The 22,429-nt window shown below is 33.7% G+C and overlaps 3 protein-coding genes across 7 annotated transcripts; all 3 read left to right on the top strand.

The window, feature by feature from the left end:
* Nucleotides 1-1,179: 1,179 nt before the first annotated feature.
* On the top strand, nt 1,180-5,747 carry LOC111015932 (SEC14 cytosolic factor). Of its 4 annotated transcripts, none has more exons than XM_088117307.1 (7): nt 1,180-1,356; nt 1,524-1,636; nt 1,706-1,958; nt 3,155-3,191; nt 3,427-3,544; nt 4,278-4,388; nt 5,337-5,747. In XM_088117307.1, exons 2-7 carry the CDS (start codon nt 1,565-1,567, stop codon nt 5,472-5,474), a joined length of 729 nt encoding a protein of 242 aa, XP_087973433.1. In that variant the 5' UTR covers nt 1,180-1,356; nt 1,524-1,564; the 3' UTR covers nt 5,475-5,747. The 4 variants fall into 4 exon arrangements, with proteins under 4 accessions (XP_087973433.1, XP_022146819.1, XP_022146820.1 ...); XM_022291127.2 differs by having other exon boundaries at nt 1,182-1,356; nt 1,459-1,636; nt 1,703-1,958; XM_022291128.2 differs by having other exon boundaries at nt 1,182-1,356; nt 1,703-1,958.
* A 928-nt stretch (nt 5,748-6,675) lies between these two features.
* Nucleotides 6,676-11,159, top strand: LOC111015950 (semialdehyde dehydrogenase family protein). Of its 2 annotated transcripts, XM_022291158.2 has the most exons (8): nt 6,676-7,516; nt 7,925-8,011; nt 8,143-8,187; nt 8,282-8,377; nt 8,507-8,608; nt 10,564-10,718; nt 10,813-10,920; nt 11,035-11,159. In XM_022291158.2, exons 1-7 carry the CDS (start codon nt 6,959-6,961, stop codon nt 10,892-10,894), a joined length of 1,125 nt encoding a protein of 374 aa, XP_022146850.1. In that variant the 5' UTR covers nt 6,676-6,958; the 3' UTR covers nt 10,895-10,920; nt 11,035-11,159. The 2 variants fall into 2 exon arrangements, with proteins under 2 accessions (XP_022146850.1, XP_022146849.1); XM_022291157.2 differs by having other exon boundaries at nt 6,688-7,516; nt 10,813-11,159.
* Nucleotides 11,160-18,511: 7,352 nt separating this feature from the next.
* Nucleotides 18,512-20,281, top strand: LOC111015879 (U-box domain-containing protein 21). Its single transcript, XM_022291055.2, has 2 exons — nt 18,512-19,191; nt 19,305-20,281. The coding sequence occupies exons 1-2, from the start codon at nt 18,708-18,710 to the stop codon at nt 20,135-20,137; spliced, it is 1,317 nt and encodes a 438-aa protein (XP_022146747.1). The 5' UTR covers nt 18,512-18,707; the 3' UTR covers nt 20,138-20,281.
* The last annotated feature ends 2,148 nt before the right edge of the window (nt 20,282-22,429 follow it).

A 22,429-nucleotide genomic window follows, 5' to 3' on the forward strand; every position in this document is an offset into this window, starting at 1 on the left:
GTACATCGAATGTATATTGGAAGTACATCAAAGGTACATCAGATGTATATCAGATACAAATATACATTGGATTAATATCAAATACAGATATATATTCGATTTATATCATATACAAATATACATTGAATATATATCAGATATCATAAGGGTAAAATCAGAATAATAAAAATTTCAAAAATAAAAATTCAAATATTTTGCTATATTTGAAATTTTGAAATTTTGAAAAGCTGATGACATTTTTTGAAATATATGAATTATTTTTGCTACCCACTACAATTATCCTATTTCTTATCCTCTAAAATTGTCAATAAAAAAATTAAAGTGATAAAAAAGAAACTTGATTTTGTTGTTTTCAAAGTTTTTACCTAATTTTGGGAACATTTCTAAAAAAATGAGAAATAAGAATGAAAAGAATTATAAAACACATATGTTTTGAACCGGGATGAGTCCCAAGATGGATTCCAGGAGGATGGTCTTTCTGGATACCATCTCGGTCTTCATCCCGGTCTATTTCGAACCGGGATGAGGCCCGAGATGGAATCCAGAAAGTCCATCCTTCTGGAATGGACTTTTAGGGTTTCATCCCGATCCTAAATCCACCGGGCTTAAAGCCGAGATGGAACCCTGAAAGTCAAAAATTAAAACAAAACAATGGAAGCAACAATAAATCAAACTTCATAATAACCTTGGCTACTTCAGATAGAGCCGAAGGTTGAAATCATTCACACCCACGCAAAGAACGAAGAAAAAAAAGGTAGAAAATCATTCACAATAAGATCGCGAGTTCAAAAGAAAAATTACCTCAATTAGGGAAGGGGGAAAGCTCTGATAGAGACGAAGTGAGGGAGACGAAGAAGAAACGACGAAGATGAACTTTCTGGTTGTGAGGGAGAGACCGAGATGAAAACTGTGATGGACAACGAGATAGTGAATGAGGGAGGGGAAGGACCGAGACAGGGAGGGAAAGGAGGGGATGGCTGAGTTTGATTTCTTTTTTTAAATTGAGGGTAAAATTTACCAAGCAAAATAAGGGGAGGGTCAGACATTTGTGGAGGGATATAAATAGATAAAAATCAAAAGGGAGCCAAAAATACAAAGTAATTATTGGAATGGGTCAAAAATCCCAATTTCCGAAATCTCCGTGAGAGATAAATACTCACCAGTTTGTCTTCTATATACACACACACAGTAATTTGGAATATTTGAGAAGAAAATGGCGTGAAAGACCGATTGAGTAAGCGTCAAAGACCCAAGCAATCGATTTGGAATATTGGCGAAGAAAATTCCAAATAGTTCATGGCCGCTCACTAGTTTCACCGCAACAAAGTCCACTCAATCCGCCAAATTTCGCCACTGGTGATACCCCTTTCCCATTTCTCTGCGTCTACTGTTCAAAATCCCCCTCTTTCTCTCTCTAATTTCTCTATTTCTGTTGCGTAATTTTTGTTTTTGGTGAAGTTTGTCGCTGTATTCTATCGGTAGTTAGAGATTGATAGAATAAGTTCGTGTTGATTCGGTTGTAGTTGAGGCCGATCGTCTTGTTTTTTCTGATAATCGAGCGGAAATGGAGAATACTCAGCAGATTGTAGTGGCTCAGATGAGGAGATTAGTGGAGGAGCATGGGGTTCCTACAGAAGTAAGGGTTCTTTGTTTTTTGAGATTGGAGTGTTGATGGAGTGAGTGATGGAATCTTTGTTTGCAGAAGTATGGAGAGCCGACGATGATGAGGTTTTTGATCGCGAGGTCGATGGACCCGGAGAAAGCAGCTAAGATGTTTGTGCAATGGCAGAAATGGAGGGATACGACGGTTCCCAATGGGCGTATTGATGAATCGGAGATTAAAGATGAACTGGAAGCGAGGAAGATTTATTTGCAGGGTTTGTCGAAGAATGGGCACTCTGTGATGATCGTCAAAGGGAACAAGCATTATCCTGCCAAGGATCAAGTTCAATTCAAAAGTGAGTTGGTCCTTAAATTTTCACTCGTTTGAACTGATTTTGTGAATCTTGAAATTGATCAATTTGGTTTGGTATGAAGTTTTCTTGCTTCTGATTGGAATTTTTCTTTTGGGTTCTGTTTTGAATTTGTTAGCCCGCCCTAGAAAATGTTTAGATAGATTTCCAAAATGAGATTCTCTTGGGGCCTTGAACAGTTCCACCATGTTTTGACTCTCTGTTTCTCTAACAGAAGGAAAAATATTCTTGAATTTGGGTTTGTTTCTTTTATTAATTAAACTTTATATATATATAAAAATAAGAAAAAGGTTCCAACTCGCTTTCTATCTGACATAACTTCAAGAATAGCTTAAACTATACCATTCTACTTCTTGAAAACGCATAATTATAAAATAATGGCTAAATTTCCTCTTGAAGATGAGGCTTCACTGCACATCTTTGGAATGAAGTTCTGAGGGATATGTTAGTTTAAGAATCATTTTTCTAAATTTGTTTGGAGACTGTTTTCCTAAAATATTGTTTGGATGACTGTTTTTGAAATTGTTTTTTCTTTTTTTAGTATGTTATTTGTAAGTGACTTTAATTTTTTAAAAGTGAAAATTGTTACTCCTTCCAGATTGAGATTATGAATAGTTATTTCAATCATACAAACACAATTATCAGAACACTTCTTGAAAAATTACTTTCCAAAGTAAAACTCCAAAACTCCAAGAAAACCACGCGAATGTGGACCATGCCTGCCTCTTTTGTGGCTTTCTCTTCCAGCTCTCCATGTCAATATGATTTCCATTTTTTGAGGGTTTAATTGCATTTTGAGATTTTTTTTTCTTCAACAGTGTACGTTTGTGCATTTAATTCAATGAAAACTTGGACATACTTGCCTTTCACCTGAAAGGAAACATTCTTAAAATTTCATCAAACAATAAATGCAAGCTTGTAACATAAAGCAAAAGGTTTCTTTTTATGCCAAATGTTATAGAAGTTAGAAGGTTATCCCGTAAAATCAGTTGAGGTATATATAAATCGTAGTTATAAAATGAAAAAAGACAAGTAAAAGGCATTAGGTAACTTTTGTTTTTTTAGTTCAACATGTGAGAGTAGGATTCGAACCTCCGACCTTTTTTGGTCAATGATATATGTAGGCATCAGGTAATTGATATTATCTAATTCACTTATTTTCATTTCTTATCTTTATGCAGAGTATGTGGCTTATTCCTTGGACAAGATAATTGCAAGGTTCCACTCAATCTGTACTAACTCCATGTGTTCAGAACTTTTGCAAATTATCTAACTTTGGAATTAGTTACTATTTTGACCCTATATTAAATGCCATATGCCTGCTTTGTTCCTCTTATTTTCCTCTCATGTGAAGAATATGATTCCATAACTTACTCTTGCTGCAAAATCAAGATCAATTCTATCTTGGGAAGTCAAGTGAGAGCTTGTTTGGTGTTTGTGCTGCCTGTTACAGTGCTTTCCAAGGAAGAGAAATTGGGAATGAGAAGTTGATTGCCATTCTAGATCTGCAGCAACTTTCATACAAGAACATCGATCCACGTGGATTGATCACGGGCTTTCAGTCTTTGCAGGTGAGTTCTACATTCTTATTGGATAATAATCGATAGCCTTGGAATGTAGTTTGTCGACATGGTACAGAGATTTTATTTTTCCTTTATGTCTATAGCTTTGAACTTGTAAGGACAAAAATTTTGTTCCTGTAAAGCCACGTGAGAAAATTTCTCTGGTTATTGCCTATGAATTTTTTGTGGACTGGCACAGGATATCGTTCTTTGTAAAAGAAAACCAAAATCATTGTACCACTAGAGTAAGCATAAGCAATATATTAGATGATTCTTCTTGTTTGCTGTTTGAAATTACTCAATTACCTGCTTTCTTTTCCAAACCAAACCGGAAATCGTTTTGACAGTTGAAAGTTTATGATTGATGTTTATCTGTGTCTCGGAGACAGAGGCAAATGTGGTTAAATTTAATCGTTTAATCTACACTCGCATGTGAGTTTGGATAATTATTTGATTAAGGTAGGTCAATACATATATTATTAATGTGAAATAAGTGATGGAAATAACTTACAAATAGTGAACTTAGGGTCTACTTCAGTGTACCATATCAAACCATATTACTAAACCTAAAAACTCAAGCTATTAGATTAGATTAAATTTAATCATTTAATCTAATCTTATTGCTTCGAGTCATGGCTAGATGATTGTCGAGCTCCAAAACTGCCCTGAAGTTCATTTCCTTTTCTTCTTTTTTCCCTCATAAGCATGACAAGTTTTGATTGTTTTGTCTTCTCTAATGCAGGCTTATTATCCTGAACGCCTGGCAAAGTGTTACTTCTTACACATGCCGCGGTTTTTTGTTAGTGTGTGGAGGATGGTTTCTCGGTTCCTCGAGAAGGCAACTCTTGAAAAGGTATGTGATCTCTATGACAATGTTCCAGCAAAACCACGTCATGATTTAACTATGTGTGCTAACTAGTAAATCCCAAGAAGTACAGACACGAACGTGTCAGATACTGGTTTGCACAATAAATGTGCATCAAACACCAATACAAATAGAATGAGTCCAAGATTCAAACACTTATTAGGGACATAAACGTATAAGTTTATTGACTTAAAAATTTTAAATGGTATAAAATGATGTATATTTCTTAAGAAATGTATATTTAATAATCCTTGTCTTGTCTCTGTCCTGACCTATATTTTTAAAAAACGACGTACCATATCACCATGTCTTATGTCTGTACCTATGCTTAGAGTAAATTTATTGAAAATTTTATCTCACCTTTCTTTTCCGTTGTATCTTTTAGTTGATTGTGATTGGCAACCTTGATATTTAGTGAATTAACTTTTTCTTAGTTAAGCAATATGATGAGCAAAACACCTAGTTGACAAATACTTCGGGTCTCTTAGTCATACTAGGTCTCTTAGTCATACTAGCTTAGAGGTTTCAAGTTCGAACCTTCTGATGAGTTTAATATAAAAAATCTTTGATGTCTCCTGGATTTGGGCGTTGGGGCGGGCACAAGTGTCCTTAGATATAGGGGATCAAAGCTCGTTATTAAAAAAAAATATATATATATGATTAGAAAAACACACTTCTTCCCAAGTTTCTTAGATGATTTATGTAAAATTAATGACATGATTGAAAAATGAATATTGATATGATGACCACCAACCTGAGCAAAATTCAATTGGTCAAGACATTTCAAACGTTCAAATTTTAGCAGTATTCCTCCACGTGAAGGTAGCACACAAAGGGAAGTTCGAACAGGAACCTTTTTTGAATTATTTAATGTTAGAGAGGGTATGTATTTTGATGACTTGTGGATTGTGATCGACTGAAAATAATGATTCTCAGATTGTGATTGTGAGCTGTGAAGAAGAAAGGAGAAGTATTATAGAGGAAATTGGAGAAGAAGTGTTGCCAGTTGAGTATGGTGGAAGGGCAAAGCTTATTGCTCTTCAAGATGTTGTCCTTCCTCACTTGGATGCTTAATTATGTTGGGGAAATTTTAATTAACTGTTGTGTCAGCCTTAAATGCCACGTGTCACTGTATCAAACTATATATGTACACACATATGAGCTCCAATGAAATTGTTTGAGCTAATTCAGTACCTAAAGTTAGCAATTAGCATAGCTTTTAATCTCTAATTGGAAAATTCTAATTTAATGCTACTTCGTCTTTCCCTTAGTAAGTCGTCTAGTTGATATGGAGAATATAGGATGAATTACAATCCATTCCTCTATCTAAGTGATTTTTGCTTCTTATTTACGTTCTTAACTCTTCCTTGATTAGTTCGCAATGTTTGGCACTTTCCATGTTTGATGTTTCGTGGACATGATATTATTACAACTTAAGAGCTATAACCATATTATGTTTACTGTTTGTATTTCGATCATTCTATCGGTGTGCTCCTAGGTACTTGTAATTTTGATTTGTTTGTCAAAATTAAGGGGTCTTTTTGTAGAAACCTACACGAACAATATGATGCCTAGCATCGGAGAGTTTGCCTCTCTCATACAAGTTATTCCTTGTGTGAGCGCTCAAGCTATTTTTCCAGCAAATTTTTTAACTTAGATAGTGAGAGATTTCAACAATTTTTCATACAGAAGTTTTTTTTTCTTTTTTTTTAGTACAACATGTTGGGAGGAGGATTCGAACTCACAACCTCTTGGTTGGAAGTAAATACTCAGCTTTGACAAATCAATTAAAATCTCTAACCTATAAGTTCACTTCAAAATACAATTCTAGAAATATTATGTCCAAGATTTTTAAAAACTACATTCAAAACACACATTGGATTGCCAACTCTGGCAAAAAACAACTTGCCAAAAACGAGGGGCCAAAAAGAAAAAAACATCTCATATCAAGCACTTTATTTTACTACGTTACAAAACAATTTACATTAACATATTAGATTTAAATATTATTTTGGTTCGAGTATTTTTAACTTTGATTTATATTAATTACTTTGATGTCTTCATTTTTATTTCTATCTCACTTTTTCAATCATAATTTTAACATGGAACTTCATTCAATATATTTTTTAAAATAAATCCATAAATATGTGTTAAAAGGATGTCTATGGTATAAAAGTTGTGTTAAAATTTTACAAATAAATATCAAATTGGTTGCTTTAAAAAATGCAGAGATCAAAATTGGCATTGAAAATACAATAAACGTGTTTCGAGAGTACCCAATCAAAATTAAGAGAATAAAAAATAGTATTTAAAACAATATATTAATTGTCCAATTAAATTAAGTTGGCGAAAAGAGAAATACTAAAAAAAATTTATAAATACCACCTTAGCTTGGCACCAAGAGATCCTGGTTTGAGATGTCTCGTAGAAAAGAAATACAAATATAAATAAAATGAAAATGTTGCAAATCCTAAAGCAGTGTTCCAGTTTCCTGTGATATTCAGTGGGTACAGCGGCCGCCTCCGACACCCATTGAAAGCTCTCTCACTCTCTCAACAATGGCGGCTCTAGCTCCCTGCCGAACCACCTTCTTCTTCTCCGCCGCCTCTCCTCACCCTAAACCAGCTCGCATCTCCAGAGTTGTTCGTATGGCGTATCAGGAGAACGCGCCCTCTCTCGCCGTCGTCGGCGTCACCGGCGCTGTCGGTCAGGAATTTCTCTCCGTCCTCTCCGATCGCGGATTCCCCTATCGCTCCATTAAGATGCTGGCCTCGAAGCGCTCAGCTGGAAAATCCGTTCTGTTTCATGGGGAAGAGCATATTGTTGAGGAGCTCACCGCGGATAGCTTCGACGGCGTGGACATTGCTCTCTTCAGCGCTGGAGGATCCATCAGCAAGCAGTTCGGACCTCTCGCCGTCAAGAAGGGGACGATTGTGGTCGACAATAGCTCCGCATTTCGGATGGACGAGGAGGTGCCTCTTGTGATTCCCGAGGTTAATCCCGAAGCTATGAAGGGGATTAAGGTTGGGATGGGCAAGGGCGCGTTGATTGCTAACCCTAATTGCTCCACCATCATCTGCTTGATGGCTGTCACTCCTCTGCATCGTCACTCTAAGGTTTCGAAGTCGATTTTCATTTCATTTTCTTGTTTATGTCTCCACTTCTGGGAATGGTACACAATTTGAATCTAGGTTTAAGCTTTTGTGCAAATGGCACACAAATTGTTTTTAACTTACAAAATTTGCCTGCCTTTTGCTATTACATTATTTTGTGTTTTTCTGCTAAAAAGAGTGTTCGAAGACAGCAGCAGCCATTTCCTTCTTGGGGTGAAAAAGTGCTTTTGATAGAAATCACTTTTGAAATTTGAAGTACTGTTCAGTGCTTGTCTTACGAGCCTTTTTAAGTGGCTTTTCAGTGGTTTTAATATTTTCAAAATCATTTCAAACTTTGAAAAGTGTTTTTAATGTGCTAAAACTATGGAACCTAATTTGATTAGTTGGATCAATGGGTGTTGAAAATGGCAGGTGGTGCGCATGGTTGTTAGTACATATCAAGCAGCCAGTGGTGCTGGTGCTGCAGCAATGGAAGAGCTTGTGCAGCAAACTCGTGAGGTTTCTTCCGTTTATTGTATCTCATAATCTGGAATGGATTGCATTTGCTTGTCATCTTATGTTTTGGATGGTCTAATAGTCTATTTCAATGGCTGTTCTAAAATGTTTCTCTTCTCTTCCCTTTTCTCAAGGTCCTGGAAGGAAAGCCACCAACTTGTAATATATTTAGGGATCAGGTCAGTCTCTTGTACAGGGCTCTTATCTTCATGTTTCTTTCTTTGAGGGCCAAGTTTCTATTGCAATTTTCTCAGTTTCTTCTACTTGGTGCAGTATGCTTTCAATTTGTTCTCCCACAATGCATCTGTTCTTTCAAATGGATACAATGAAGAGGAAATGAAATTAGTAAAAGAGACTCGCAAAATATGGGTGAGTGAAATACGGATGCCGCATACGTTCTGACCTTTCATTTACACAATTTTTGTGGATCATTTTTGCTTGGAAATTGGTTAATGGAATCCTGTCTTGCACTAACTGACTTGTTTTACGTCTCTCAAGAGTGATCCAAATGTTAAGGTTACTGCGACTTGTATACGAGTTCCCGTCATGCGTGCACATGCTGAGAGTGTAAATCTTCAATTTGAGAATCCCCTTGATGAGGTAAGATTTAATTCTGGTATTATTTTGATCAGTTCTAGTGTATTGTGCTTGAGAATATCTATTAATTGCTAGGCCTACAGATTTCCTTTTGGCCTTTTTCTTATTCTACGTTAAGAATGAGATGATTTCGAAAAGCATTTTCCAGGCGAGTGCCTTCAACATGGTGCTCGCCAGGGTGCACCATTTCTTGCCATTTAGCGCAATTGCCATAAGGCGAGGTGAGCGCCTATAACATAGGCAACAAAGAAAATGTCGAAGGAGAAAAATAATCATGAGAAGAAGATTAAGAAGAAAAATAAAAAGAAGAAGAAGAAGAGATTGAGGAGGATAACTGGAAAAGAATAAAAAGAAGAACGGTGAAAAATAATAATATGAAGAAGAAGAATTAGTAGAGTCCAAAGATTAGGATAAAAAAGAAAAAGTATAAGGAGAATGGGAAGAAAAGACAGAAGCGGAGAAGGAGTAACGTCAAAGCACTAAAGGCTGCTAGCAGCATGCTGCATGCTGTATGTCTCCTCCATGATTTACAGATGACAACCTTTCTCTTCCAATAAACATAGGTCTAGTTAGTGTGACTAACAAATGGCATTATTTAAATCTTGTTTAAATTTTTAGGCATAGGTTCATAGCATAGTTATTTATAATATTTAAAAAAAAAGATCTCTCTACCTTTTTTCTGAATATATCCTTTTTTTTAATTATGTCAGTTAATTTTTATTTAAATATTAAATAGTTTGGTTGGTTTTCATGTTTTAAAAGTTGAGTATTTATTTATTTTTACCTATTATAGTTATATATAATATTTATTTAGTATTTTATTAATTTCGTCTTGCTTCACTCAAGCAACACCTTTTTGTTGACTCTTGCTATTTTTGTTGACTATTGCTGTGGGGTGATAAGAATAGGGTGTGCTTTGAAAATACTGGCATACTTTTGAATGAGGAATACAACACTACTTCAGTTGTGAAAATAGCATCTTAAAACCCCAAGAGGTAGCTCTGTTGACAAGGCCTAAGGGTATGGAATATTTGGAGATGCCCTTTAAGGGTCTGGGTTCAATCTTCAAGGGAGAAGTTTAATAATTTAGAAATTTTGGTGTTTTTGAGTTGGATTTAGATGCATACTTAATCTCGTCATTTGAAATGCGTTAGCTTGAGTAGCTAGTTAGCTGGTCGGTTGGCTGGTTGGGAAGGATATTCTGAAGGGGTAGAAGTCATTGAAGTTGTAACTGGCGCAATAGAGACTTAGACGTCTCGAATAGTATAATAATTTTGTGCTCACTCTCTTCCCTGCCAGTTTTGAGCTCGCAGCCTTCCCACCCCTGCTTAGCGTTCCACTTGTGAATCGATTAGCTTCCGATACCCTCAATTTTAGATGCTAAAAGAACTGGTAATTTTAGATAATGTTCCAAGTTGAAAACTATCGGCATTTCTCTTGCACAAGTAGACTTTATGGTGATGATAAAGTTTTAAAATAAATTGTCTGTTTGGGAAATTTCATTCTTTTCTTTTGTTACTGGTTATGCTCATGGCCAGATTCTTTAAATCTGATATTTGTTGTTCTCTATCCTTGGAATTTGTTCTCATTATTGGTTCTATGACCCCACAAATTGCCGTTGAATTCAAGATCATCTTCAGTCCAGCATGAAATGTATCCGGTTCTTAAAATTAATCGAAAAATTTACTTTTCACGTAAAGATATCATTCCTTCAAAATACAAATCAGAAGTTCTGTATTATTACTTAAAATATCATTCCTTTTTCTCTTTGATAAGAAACGATTATGATCACTTAAAATCTCTGAATTCCACTTTGATTACATGAATCCTTCTCTATAGAAGTTGTAATTTGCATTAGTAAAATCTTTTAACCATTTGATATGTTAGTAATCAGTGATTCTAGTTATAAAAATATCATTTACGAACTGTGCTCAAGCTGTCTCTTCTGTTTTATGCAGGACGCAGCCAGGGAGATCCTGAAAAATGCTCCTGGAGTGGTCATTATCGACGACCGGGCTGCCAACCAGTTTCCGACGCCACTGAAAGTATCAAACAAGGATGACATTGCAGTTGGGAGGATTCGACGGGATGTCTCACTAGAAGGAAATAAAGGGTACGTAAGACTGACTTGTCTATCCATAGTTCTTTGTTTATTTCCTGTTCGAAGAATAAAAATGAAACCAATGGGGTTCTTTTTATGCATGCAGGTTGGATATCTTTGTCTGTGGCGATCAAATTCGCAAGGGTGCTGCACTTAATGCTGTTCAGATCGCCGAGTTGTTACTGTAGTCCATCCCATCCATTGCAGACAATCGGTATGTTGCAAGACGAAGTCTTTGTTGTTACCATTCATGATATCATAGGATGTCTCTTGAGGCGAAAATTCCTCTCTCGATCATGGTATCCATAACTTAGATCAAATTTTGCAGGACAATCGGTTATTAAGCTTATGAGTTTGCATTTAGATCTCTTGCTTGAAGGAAAATTTTGGAAATGATGCTGTAAGTTATTTACAATGAGCCAGTTTGATGCTTTGTTTTGAATTTGTTGGTAATAGTTTGTGTTAAACATGGATGCAAATTCCATTTAATTTAGCTGTTCATTAGGTGAGAGAGCAATATGCCTAATTTTAGGGAGTTTTGTTCAACTAATCTTAAGTTTTGGGTATTAAATGTTTCTCTCTAGTTTTTGTAGCTATTTCAATGAATGAATTGACCAAAAATTAGACTTTGAAGAATGTTTTACATTTAGGGAAAATATGATTCAATTTGATTTATAGATCAACTAATCAGGTTTGAAGTCAAGGGCAGAATGCATTTCTTTTTAAATTCTGATTATTTTTGTATGAAAATTGAATGGGAGATTTTTTTTTCCCTTTAAATTCTGTAATTTTTTAGATATAAAGTTTTAGTTTTGTTTGAAATTTTATTTTCAAAATACTTTGAGTAGGGATGCAGTTCTATAACACTTTTTTTTTTTAATTTTTTAGTGAACAAATGTAGGCGTGAGGATTCGAACTTTTAAACTCTAATTAGAAGTATGTCTTAAATTATACCTATTAATGTTAAACGTTAATGGGTTTGTTTAATCCATATACTTGACATGATTATTAAAATAGATAGAAATAAGGGCGGGGCTGGAGCAAGTATAGTAACGAAAGAAAACTTCAAAATCTTAGGCTACTTCTACTCATGTTTACATGTTTTGTTAGGATCAATTCTTTGAAAAAGTGTGTATACTATCTATAGATATAGATATATATAAGAATTTAAATGTGTTTTTAAGAAATGTGAAAAGCGCACCAATAAATTGTGAGAAATAAAGTATAATTTTAAAAAACAGAAAATTAAAAATAAAATAGTTATAAAAAATATATAGAAACAACGGTGGGAGCAAGTATAGATTAGAAAGTGCTTGATAACTATTTTGTATGTGTTTCTTTGAAAAAGTTTATATTTATTTATTTTTGAAACCTGGTTAAGAATTTTAGTCACTTTGAAAAACACATCAATAAATTGTGAGAAATAAAGTATAATTTTAAAAAACAGAAAATTAAAAATAAAATAGTTATCAAACGTTGTTTTAGTTTTTCTTACGACTGAAAAGAGCAGGACAATTCCTCCTATTTCTCGTTTTGAATAACAATTATTTTGCCATTAGTAACTTGGTCATATGAATTTGTGTCAATAGAACTACCTCACTTGGATATGGTAGCACACTCAAAAGAGCTCGCTCTAATAGATTTGGACAAATAACTTTGCTTGTTCATCCTCAACATTCAATAAAGTTCCTTCTCAACCAATGAATCTATCTACACATGTTCTTGTTCATCATAAACTCATAATTTCATCTTTATTATGACATTTGTGGGTCAAATTTTTGGTAGTACGAGAGTTATATATATGGATACTCCTTCCATTCATTGTTTGTCACGTCAGCATCGTATTAAGAATGATGTGGAGTCCACCAATATTAAAAAATTATTTATAAAGACAAAACTATAGTGTGAACATAGAGTATGATATTTCTGTAGTACTGAAATTTCTCCTACACTTACACTAGATGTAACTCTTCCTCACACGACAAAGAGTTCTATATGAATGAGAAATGAACGCGATATTTGGATGCAAGAGAGGCTAATCAACATACTAGGTTAATCGTTGGAGACAAGAAAGAATGAGTTAATCTAGTGTGACGAGCATGTCGTAACTTAATTATTCATTGATAGGGTACAAGGCATCGAGTTGCTAACTAAAGGCAAGCGTGTGACAATGTATTACATATCGTCCCAATTAGTAAGGCATGTTTGCTACAAAGCTTAACTAGCCATAAAATCTTTCGGAACGAGAAAACTAATAAAAACGCTATTCTATTACCGACTCTTGTTGTCGAATCAAAGTTCAACATTCATCTTTTGCTAACCGTACCATTAAAGTTTTGACAAGTAGGAGAGAGAAATGTAGAAGAAGATATAATTTTTTTTTCTATTTTTCAAAAAGGTAGAATCGTCAAAATTTTAGGTGGAACCAACGAACACATGTAAATATTCAATTTACTCCAAAAAGTCTCTCAAGACCTCTATGAGATGTGAATTAACGCAATTATATGGCAGTTTTCTTGCGTCCATTTGCCATCGATCACTTGATTTAAACATTGGATTTCTGGTTGAATAATCCTTTTTTTTTTTTTTTGTATTTTTCTTTGTTTTTATTTTTTAAAACCCAAGTTTAAGATACCTTTTTAGTCAATTTCGCTTAAGTTATAATATACACAATAGAAATTTCAATGAAATTTTGTTTTACCCTATCTTGACTCTTTCAAGGTACAATAACTTCTCAATCCTCTGGGAAATTCAAAAGTTAGAAATATTGTGAAAAAGAAACTATTATTATTTTCTAAAAATATATAATTCTATTTTAAACAATAAATTTTCATTTTATTCTACTTTCGACCTCTAAACTTTTAAAATGTCTTTAGAAAATAATTATTTTCAGTTATTATTGTGAATTGATGAACAAATAGATGGTATGACTCCAAATATTGTAGGTATACGAGTAAAAAAAGAAGTAAAAATTATATAATGAAAATTATTTCCCACTTTTAATCTCAGTAAATTTAATTGAAACTTCTGCCTCGAAGAAAAAAATAATTGAAATTTCCAATGAAAGTGTACCATTCTCTTGACCCTTTCAAGGTAAAATATTTTCTCAATCGCACATGGAAATTCAAAAGCATTGGATTAAATGTAGAAATATTATGGAAGCTAACTATTAAATTTAATGTCTATTTTAGCTCCAAGAATTTAGAAATAAAATAATTTTGGTCATTGTTATTCTCCCGACAGTCTTTTAAAACGATATAATTTCAAATATATGTACTAATGTATTGCATTAGACAAAAATTAGGAAAAATTTCCAATACTACGAGAGTTGGACACTAACTAATTTGAGCATAGCTGAACTGGTTAAAACATCTCTTTTCGGCCAAAGCGAACATAGCTCAACAGTAATTGACATATATTTTTAACCAAGAGATTGTAAATTCGATTCCCTACCCCAACATGTTGTATAAAATAAAATAAAAATTATTTCCGACCAAAGAATCGTGAGTTCGAATCTTTTCTCCAAATATAGACACTATTCTCATTCATTATAAAGACACTAACATCGTTTAAAAATAATGTGAGACCCAATGACATTAAAGAATCACTCCTACAGATAAAAATTATGGTGTAAACTAAGAGAATAAGTACTGTACTTTCGATAGCACTAGAAATTTTTTTCAAAAATTAATGACCAAATATTAACAAAGACCAAAATGTTCGTTCTATAAAGTTGAAAAGACCAAAATGAAATAAATCCAAAATGAAATTTAAGCGTTAAAATAAATTAAAAATTATATGATAGATTTGCGCGTGAGAAAGGGATAAAATGCGTGACGGATTTGTATTTGGCAAAAGCAAAAGAAAACTGAAATACCGAATTTGGGCACGCGTTTAAAGCCGCGGATTCAGATTGCGCGTCTACTGCGCGTTCCCCAATCTTTCCTTTTCTTAACCCAACATTCAAATTTTCAAATATAAAATTCTTAAATAAACTATTTTCATCCAAAATAAAATAAAAAAATTATCATTATTTATTTGCGATATATTCCATTATCGCCCCGCTATAATCGCTTTAGCATAAAAAAAAACTTATTAATGAACTATTGTGCTTCAGTAAAATTTGGTTGGAAATAAACCAGGTGTATTTCTATCTTATTTTTAAATTTATTTATGAAAACTCTAAGATCGAATTCATGAATATTCTAAAAACAACATTTTTTATCTTTTTAATTTTTCAGATTTTGAATTTGAAATTTCATTGTGTAATATTACATTAAGAAATAAAAGATTGTGATAAATATACTATTTATCATAAACTTACTTCATTTATGTCAAAATTAAAATATAATATATTACTTAACACTTGGAATAGTCTTTTTAGTTTGTAACAATCTAAAATATTTAGTTGAATTTAAAATATTATAATTAACTTATTAAAATATAATGTTATAAATTTTGTATAATTATTATTTTATAACATTATATAATTTATAATATATTACTTTTTGTTATTTTAATTTTAAGAAAAATATAATGAGTTTATAACCTACAATAATATATTTATCAAGGTTTTTTTTTATTTAAAATCTAAAAATACTAAAAATTTATTTGATTCACTAAATTTGAAAACAAGAAATAAAATTCGGATTACCTACCAAATAAGGGAGTGATTTTTATTTTTGATTCTTTGCTTCATTTTGTCCATATTTCACACATTTTTGTCCTTTGTAAAAATATAACTGGATTATTTACCAATCAAAAATTTAATAATTCAAAGATCTAATTATTATATTTATGCAACACTTAAAAGTACTTTAATTTTTTTAGTACAATATGTGAGGTGGAGATTCGAACTAACGACCTTCTGATTGGAGATAGTACCTTTAACTTGTAGAATTATGTTCGGGTTAAAAATATGCGGAGAGTTAAAACATTAGATTATAACATAAATGTCTTAACCACTTTTATACGTAAAAAGACAGCAGTGTGTTGATATTTCCATCCTACCAAACAAAAATATAAAAAAAAATGTCAACAAAAATACCTTGATATTAATAATAAGAAATTTTGACTAATTAAAAAATGATAAAAATCATTATTTATTAATTTAAGATTTTTTTAATGAATTTCTTCCTTTTTTTAATTTTTAGAAAAACATTAATTGATGTAAAACCTTTGTGTCAACGCAGTTGAACTTGTTAAAGTATATATCCCACTAAAAAAAATTGTGAAGCCTAATTCCACCCAATATTAAAAAAGAAAAAAAAAACATTTAAAACCTTTATTAGAATATGAGAAATAACCATTCTACAATAGTGTGGCATATGATGCAAATTTCCTATCATAGAAATTTAGTCGTACAATTTAGCATATGATGCCGTCTTATGAAAAATGAGCCACATTACCCTTGTTATATAAGTAGTTTAGGGTGTGTTTTGGAGTGATGGTAAAATGGATGACTTTGAAAAAAGAGATTTAAAAATAATTGATTTTTTGAAAATAAGTTTAAAGTGATTTTAAGCCTTCCTAAGATCAATTTTCTAATTTGCCAAACATGATCTATTGATAATAACTAGGAACCATAAATCTTGAATCTTAAATCCACCATAATCTATGAGGTTGTTGCAATTATGTTTCTTCACGCCATTGAAATTGTTGCAACTAAGCTCGATCATCAATAAAATTATAGTTTCAATTTCTAAACTTTTAAAGTTGTGCCTAATAAGATGGAAAAAAGTGGGGGAGGGGAGTGGTCAGTGGTCAACTCCTTTCCTCTCCGTGAAAGGTTGACTGAGTTCTTAGGAGATGTTCCTCTTTGCTTTGTTCTAGTTCTTCTGAGGTTTTTTTCAAGAAGTAAGTAGCATAGATCCAGATATAATAAATGACCTCTCTTATTGTTGTGGAGTCAATTTATGGGGAGAATCCTTATTTTCTACTGGTTTATGTGATGGTGAATGGTGGTCGGGTGTCGGGAATCTTCCCGTTTGATGCTAACAGTGTTGTTGAGGCCGACAAAATTAAAGACAACATTGTTATGTATGGTTCGTGGCTTCATCATCAGGGTATTTTGAAGAGTTGTGAGACTCAAAATTGGAGAGGACAACCACTTGTGATTTATTGGGGTGACTCTTAATCTTTGTTGCATCCTTGTTAAAAAAACTTCCATGGTCTAGAGGGAATAATGACGGAGCAAAAGGTGGGCGACGACGCAGGTGCGACAACGATTGACCCAAACACCATTTTAGAATTTGTTGAGGCTATCAATCTATATTATTGTATTGAGAATCACCAGCATGATTCGACGAATTTTTCTAATCCTTCGTTACCTGTCATGGTGGAGAATATTAATACAATTTTGCAGGCAATTATTTCACTTCCAATTCTAAAAAGAGGTGTCATAATTGACAAGATCCCTCAATTAGTTGAGGATTCTCTCCCGACGTCATTGAATGAGGATAATTATTTTCCTTCGTGGTTGTGGTGTGTGATCACCCCTCTTCTGATGTAATATATATATATAAAGAAAAAAAAAACTCGATCACTGGTGAAATAATAAAATTAGTGTCTAGTTACAACAGTTCTGTAACTTTAAAAGGTAATTTACTCCATTAAAAATTTGATAATGTGTTCCATCCCAAAAAAAAAAAAAAAAAAAAAAAAAAATTGATGATGTGACTAGAACGACTTTTGTAGTTTAGCGGTGATTTTTGAAAAATTTTACATCATTTATCATTTGAAGTTTACTCAAATTTTTTAAATCATTCATGTTTTAAGAAAGAGTTTCAATTTGAGATAACTGCAAATCTACCATATAATTTATATAAAAATTGCGCAGGCAAAATTTTTATTTATCTATATTTTTGCAAATATGGAAAAAATTAGAACACGTATATGTTAATTAGGTACATAATTATTTCCAGTTGATGTAGGTGACTATAATTATCATTGATTGTTATTATGATCCTAGTTAATCAACTATATATGTATTACCAAAAAGTCTTCGTCGGAAATAATTAAGAGGTTAAGAGATTATGAGTTTGATGTCGACTCCCATGTTGTACTAAATATATCTATAGTATATATAAAAGGGACTATAGGAAGAAACTTTTTCTCTTTATTTTGCCCTTTTAATTTCAACATTCTCATAGATATTTTGAGGGTAATTTTGTCTTTCAACTATAAAATTTTCGTAACTTCTTATTTTCTACAAATATATAAAGAGTTTTTTCTTACTCTTTCTCCCAACATTTTCTTCATCAAAACTTGAATTTCTTTTCTCTTTCGGTATGTAAATTTTCTCTTTTAGTCAATGTCTTGTATTTTCTTATATTTAGTTAGATTGTTTGATCGAATATTCAATTTTTTTAGTTAGATTGAATATTCAATTAAAGGTTAGAATATTCAATGTTAATTACCACATCGTTTCAGATTCTACCACATCAACTTTGTGTTCAAAATACTAAATGAAGGGTATTTTTGAAACCTTTGTAAAGATGAAAGGGTATTTTTGTAATTTAATCACACATATAATATATATATATATATACACACACATGCATACATAGGATATGGGACAGGAGTTTGGGCAAAATTTGGAGAGTGAGTCAGTAGGAGACTCACCGACCAGGCATTGTGTTGACGGCCATCTCCTTTACGTCAAAAACTTTGATTTTTTCGAACCCAAATTAGTCTTTGATCCATTCTTCTCTCTCTCTCTTAATTATAAAACAAAATCAAATTCCCATTTTACCATTTCAAATTCAAACTTGGATCCCTTTTATTTTTTTTATTTTCTTTTTTGGTCAACGTTCAAAATCTCCCTCTTCTTCTTTTCCTTCTTCCATCTTCAACCTACCATTTTCTTAATCCCTACCTTTCAAACGCGTGCTCCCACACACCCTTTCACATATAACATATAATATATATACTATCTTCCCTCGCTCTCTTCACTCCGCTCTCGATCTATCTATCTATCTATAGGAATTGTTCTCGGCTGATATGATTTCTTCCTGGAGACGACGGAGGGCGACTCGGCAGAGGGAGGTTGAGGGCCGGGGGGCGGTGGAGCTGACGATCCCGACCCACTTCCGGTGCCCGATATCGCTCGACTTGATGAAGGATCCGGTGACTTTGTCGACCGGGATCACGTACGATCGAGCCAGCATTGAGACTTGGATTGAAGGGGGCAACTTCAGCTGCCCCATCACCAACCAGCCGTTGGTGAGTCTTGACCCCATTCCCAATCACAACATTAGGAAGATGATCCAAGATTGGTGCGTTGACAATAGGGCTTATGGGATTGAGAGGATTCCCACGCCGAGAGTTCCCCTCAGCTCGGTCCAGCTGCTCGAGATTCTCTCGAAGATCACGGCCGCGACGCGGCGGGGGGATGCGGAGGAATGCCAATCCTTGGTGGAGAGGATCAAGAGGCTGGGGAAGGAAAGCGAGCGCAACAAGAAATGCATTATCGCCAATGGAACAGGTTGGTAGAATAAACCATCAACCTCAAACTGTCGATATTAAATAGGGAGGAAATGAAGCTATTTCAAGTTCGAGTAAATTATATTTAATCTTTTATTCATATTTTTTACGCAGGCCACGTGTTGGCATCTGCATTCGAAGTATTTTCAAGACCGGAAACGTTCGAGAAGAGCAACGAGGTTTTGGCAGAAGTGTTATCCGCGATCGCCACCGTCTTCCCCCTACAAGAAGAAGCCATTAAACACCTCAAATCCGAAGCTTCATTGCAATCCCTTGTTTGGTTTTTGAAAGGAGGAGACTTATCAGGAAGAAGAAGCTCAGTTTTGGTATTGAAAGAGATCATTTCATCATACCCAGAAAAAGTAACCGAGTTGGCTGAAATCCAAGGAGCCTTAGAGGGTTTTGTGAAGCTAATAAAGGAGCCCATTTGCCCATCTTCAAGAAAAGCCTCACTTCTCATAACATATCACGCCATAGCCTCTTCCTCCAATCCAGAGAGGTTCACAAAGGCCCTTTTGCAAATGGGGTTCGTCTCCTTGCTTCTCGAGACGCTCGTCGATGCGGAGAGAAGCGTGTGCGAGAGGGCGTTGGGAGCCTTCGATGGCATTTGTGAGAGCAAAGAAGGAAGAGAAGAGGTGTACGGGCACGCGCTGACGATGCCCGTGATAGTGAAGAAGATACTTAGGGTTTCGGATGTGGCGACCGAGATATCGGTGGCCATTGTTTGGAAGCTTGTAAAGCATGAGAGTAGGGAAGATGGAGGAGTTAAAGTAGAAGCACTTCAAGTGGGAGCGTTTCAGAAGCTTTTGCTATTGTTGCAAGTTGGTTGTAGTGAATGGACAAAGGAGAAAGCAACTGAGTTGTTGAAACTGTTGAATGGTCTTCATAGGGATAGGTTAGAATGTATTGAATCTTTGGATTTTAAGGACCTCAAAAGGCCCTTTTGATTGAGAAAAATGGAGAAATTATTTGAGTGTTTGTATGAGGGTTTTGTGGTCTTTTCCTCTCTTTCTTCTTTGTGTTTACAAAATTCTATTGTTGTACAAAGAAAAGTAAGAATAAATATTATAGGTATGATGATGTTTTGTTTCTATTTAATTTTATATAGAAGTAAGAGCATGCTATTGAAGACATTGCAACATATGTCGGGAAGGCCTCCGTTGATTGTGTACAAACAAAATACGAGTCCAAAGGCAGGGTAAGAAAGGGTTTAGCTAATGGAGATATTAACTCTTCCGGGAACCAGTAACGCGTAAACCATGTCAAACCAAGACCGATCAATATCCGAACGAAACGGATTCGAACTTCTCCTAGAATAGTTTCCGGTGCGAAATGAAATTCATAGGATATAGTTGAGTAACATTGGGATAGGACTGGGTTCCCCACTCTCTGAAGCCGAATTAGGAGCGGGCAAGTTCAATGGGACAACGGCACCGGGCATGGGATACAAAGGCAGGAGAGCTGATTTGACCGGGCAGACCAGATGAGCGAGATTGATTTAAAGCGAAAGCGCTGTGCCAACTTGCATATATATATATATATATATATATATATATATATATATATATATATGATTTTTTCATGATGAACATAAAATATGTATACCAAAGATATATTTGTTTCCATTTTGTATGCTTTTCTCACTTGAGTCTTCTTTATCATGATCATCAAGTGAGAAATATCCAAGGAAAATTGGAACATAGTTGGAATTTTAATGAGACAAGTGATAAGATTACTTGTTTTAGTGAAGAAACTAACCAAAAAAAAAAAGACTATTAAACCTAGGATTAAGGGCTCGTTTAGTAACGTTGTCGTTTCTCATTTCTCGTTCCTAAATTTCTTAAGAAATCTAAGTATTTTGACTACGTTGGTTGTTTCTCCTTTTCTTTTGGAACATTCTCAAAATTCTATAGAAATTTTGAAAACAACCAAAACAAGTTTCTTCTTTATTGTTCACATTTTTAATTTGTTCCAAAATATAAATAAAAAGATTGTTTTGTCACACTTGAATTCATGGATGTTGGAGCCATGCAATTCATTTTTCTTTATTAAAAATGAAGCTGAAACAGAAACAATAAATAGAAACGTTATCAAACAATTAAGCTCTAAGTAACCCTAAAGAGGCCTCATTATATATGAAAAATGATAATGTCATCTTTTATAATAGTGTGTTGATACGACCTATAAAGACTTTGTCGTAGGAAGGGAAGAAGGGAGGAACAAACACATGACTTGGAGAGCGCAGTATAATGAAGAGTGTTGTATGTTGCGTTCCGAAAGTACAAATTATAGATGGTTCGATTTTGATTATTCATGTGAAGGCAAGCGAGAGTATGAAGGTAAATTTTACCTAGCTCTAGGATGACACATTTGTCTTTTATTTATAAATTCATTATAAAAAAGAGAGAGATATCATTGGATGAGATATATGCCCACAACTCAATCTTTATCTAAATAGTACTAGTAAATTATGAACCTTCTTTCTACCTATGAGGTCATATCTTTTGACTTATATGAGTAAGAGTGACTTAAATAGTTTGTTCCATAAGTCTGCTCTTTTGAAAATATGACTAAATAGATAAAGTTCACTTCTTTTTTACATTTAGGAAAGTAGATGAGTAATTTTTTAACTGTTTAAGCAAAGACTTGAATAATCGAGCACCCTACGCTCTCATTAACTCGAGGAACTTGATTTATGATTAGATGAAATGATAGATTGTATCGTAAATGTAAAATTAGATGCATACAATAGCATATTAAAATAGAGTACTTCTGGTTAACTTAATATGTAATGATTGTTACAATCGTGGAAGTAATTTATGTTCTAAAAAAACTCAAACGAGTCATTTATATGTTCTCAACAAGCATCAACCCGTAAAATTATATTTGATATATTCAATTAACATAATACATGCATATATAGTAGAAGTGTGTGATGCTGTATATACTCATAATTTATGATTGTTTTGATACCAATTAATTTAAAATACTCAATTTGATTGTCACGAAGTTGTTTGACAAATACCATACTATATATTGATAACATTTTAGACGATTAAAACTTCGTGAGAGGTAATAATAATTATAAGCTTCTTGAAGAAACATGGGTTGATGAGCTAATCATTTAGTTGATGAATTGAAATGGAAGAAATATATGAATTTATAAGTTCTAACATTATCAAACCGAGCATAGCTCAAATGGTTAAGACATCTATCTCCGATTTTCTAGTCATAAGTTC

Source organism: Momordica charantia (assembly GCF_013281855.1).
Source record: "Momordica charantia cultivar OHB3-1 chromosome 9 unlocalized genomic scaffold, Mcharantia_2.0 BLBB01000009.1, whole genome shotgun sequence".
Lineage (NCBI taxonomy): Eukaryota > Viridiplantae > Streptophyta > Magnoliopsida > Cucurbitales > Cucurbitaceae > Momordica > Momordica charantia.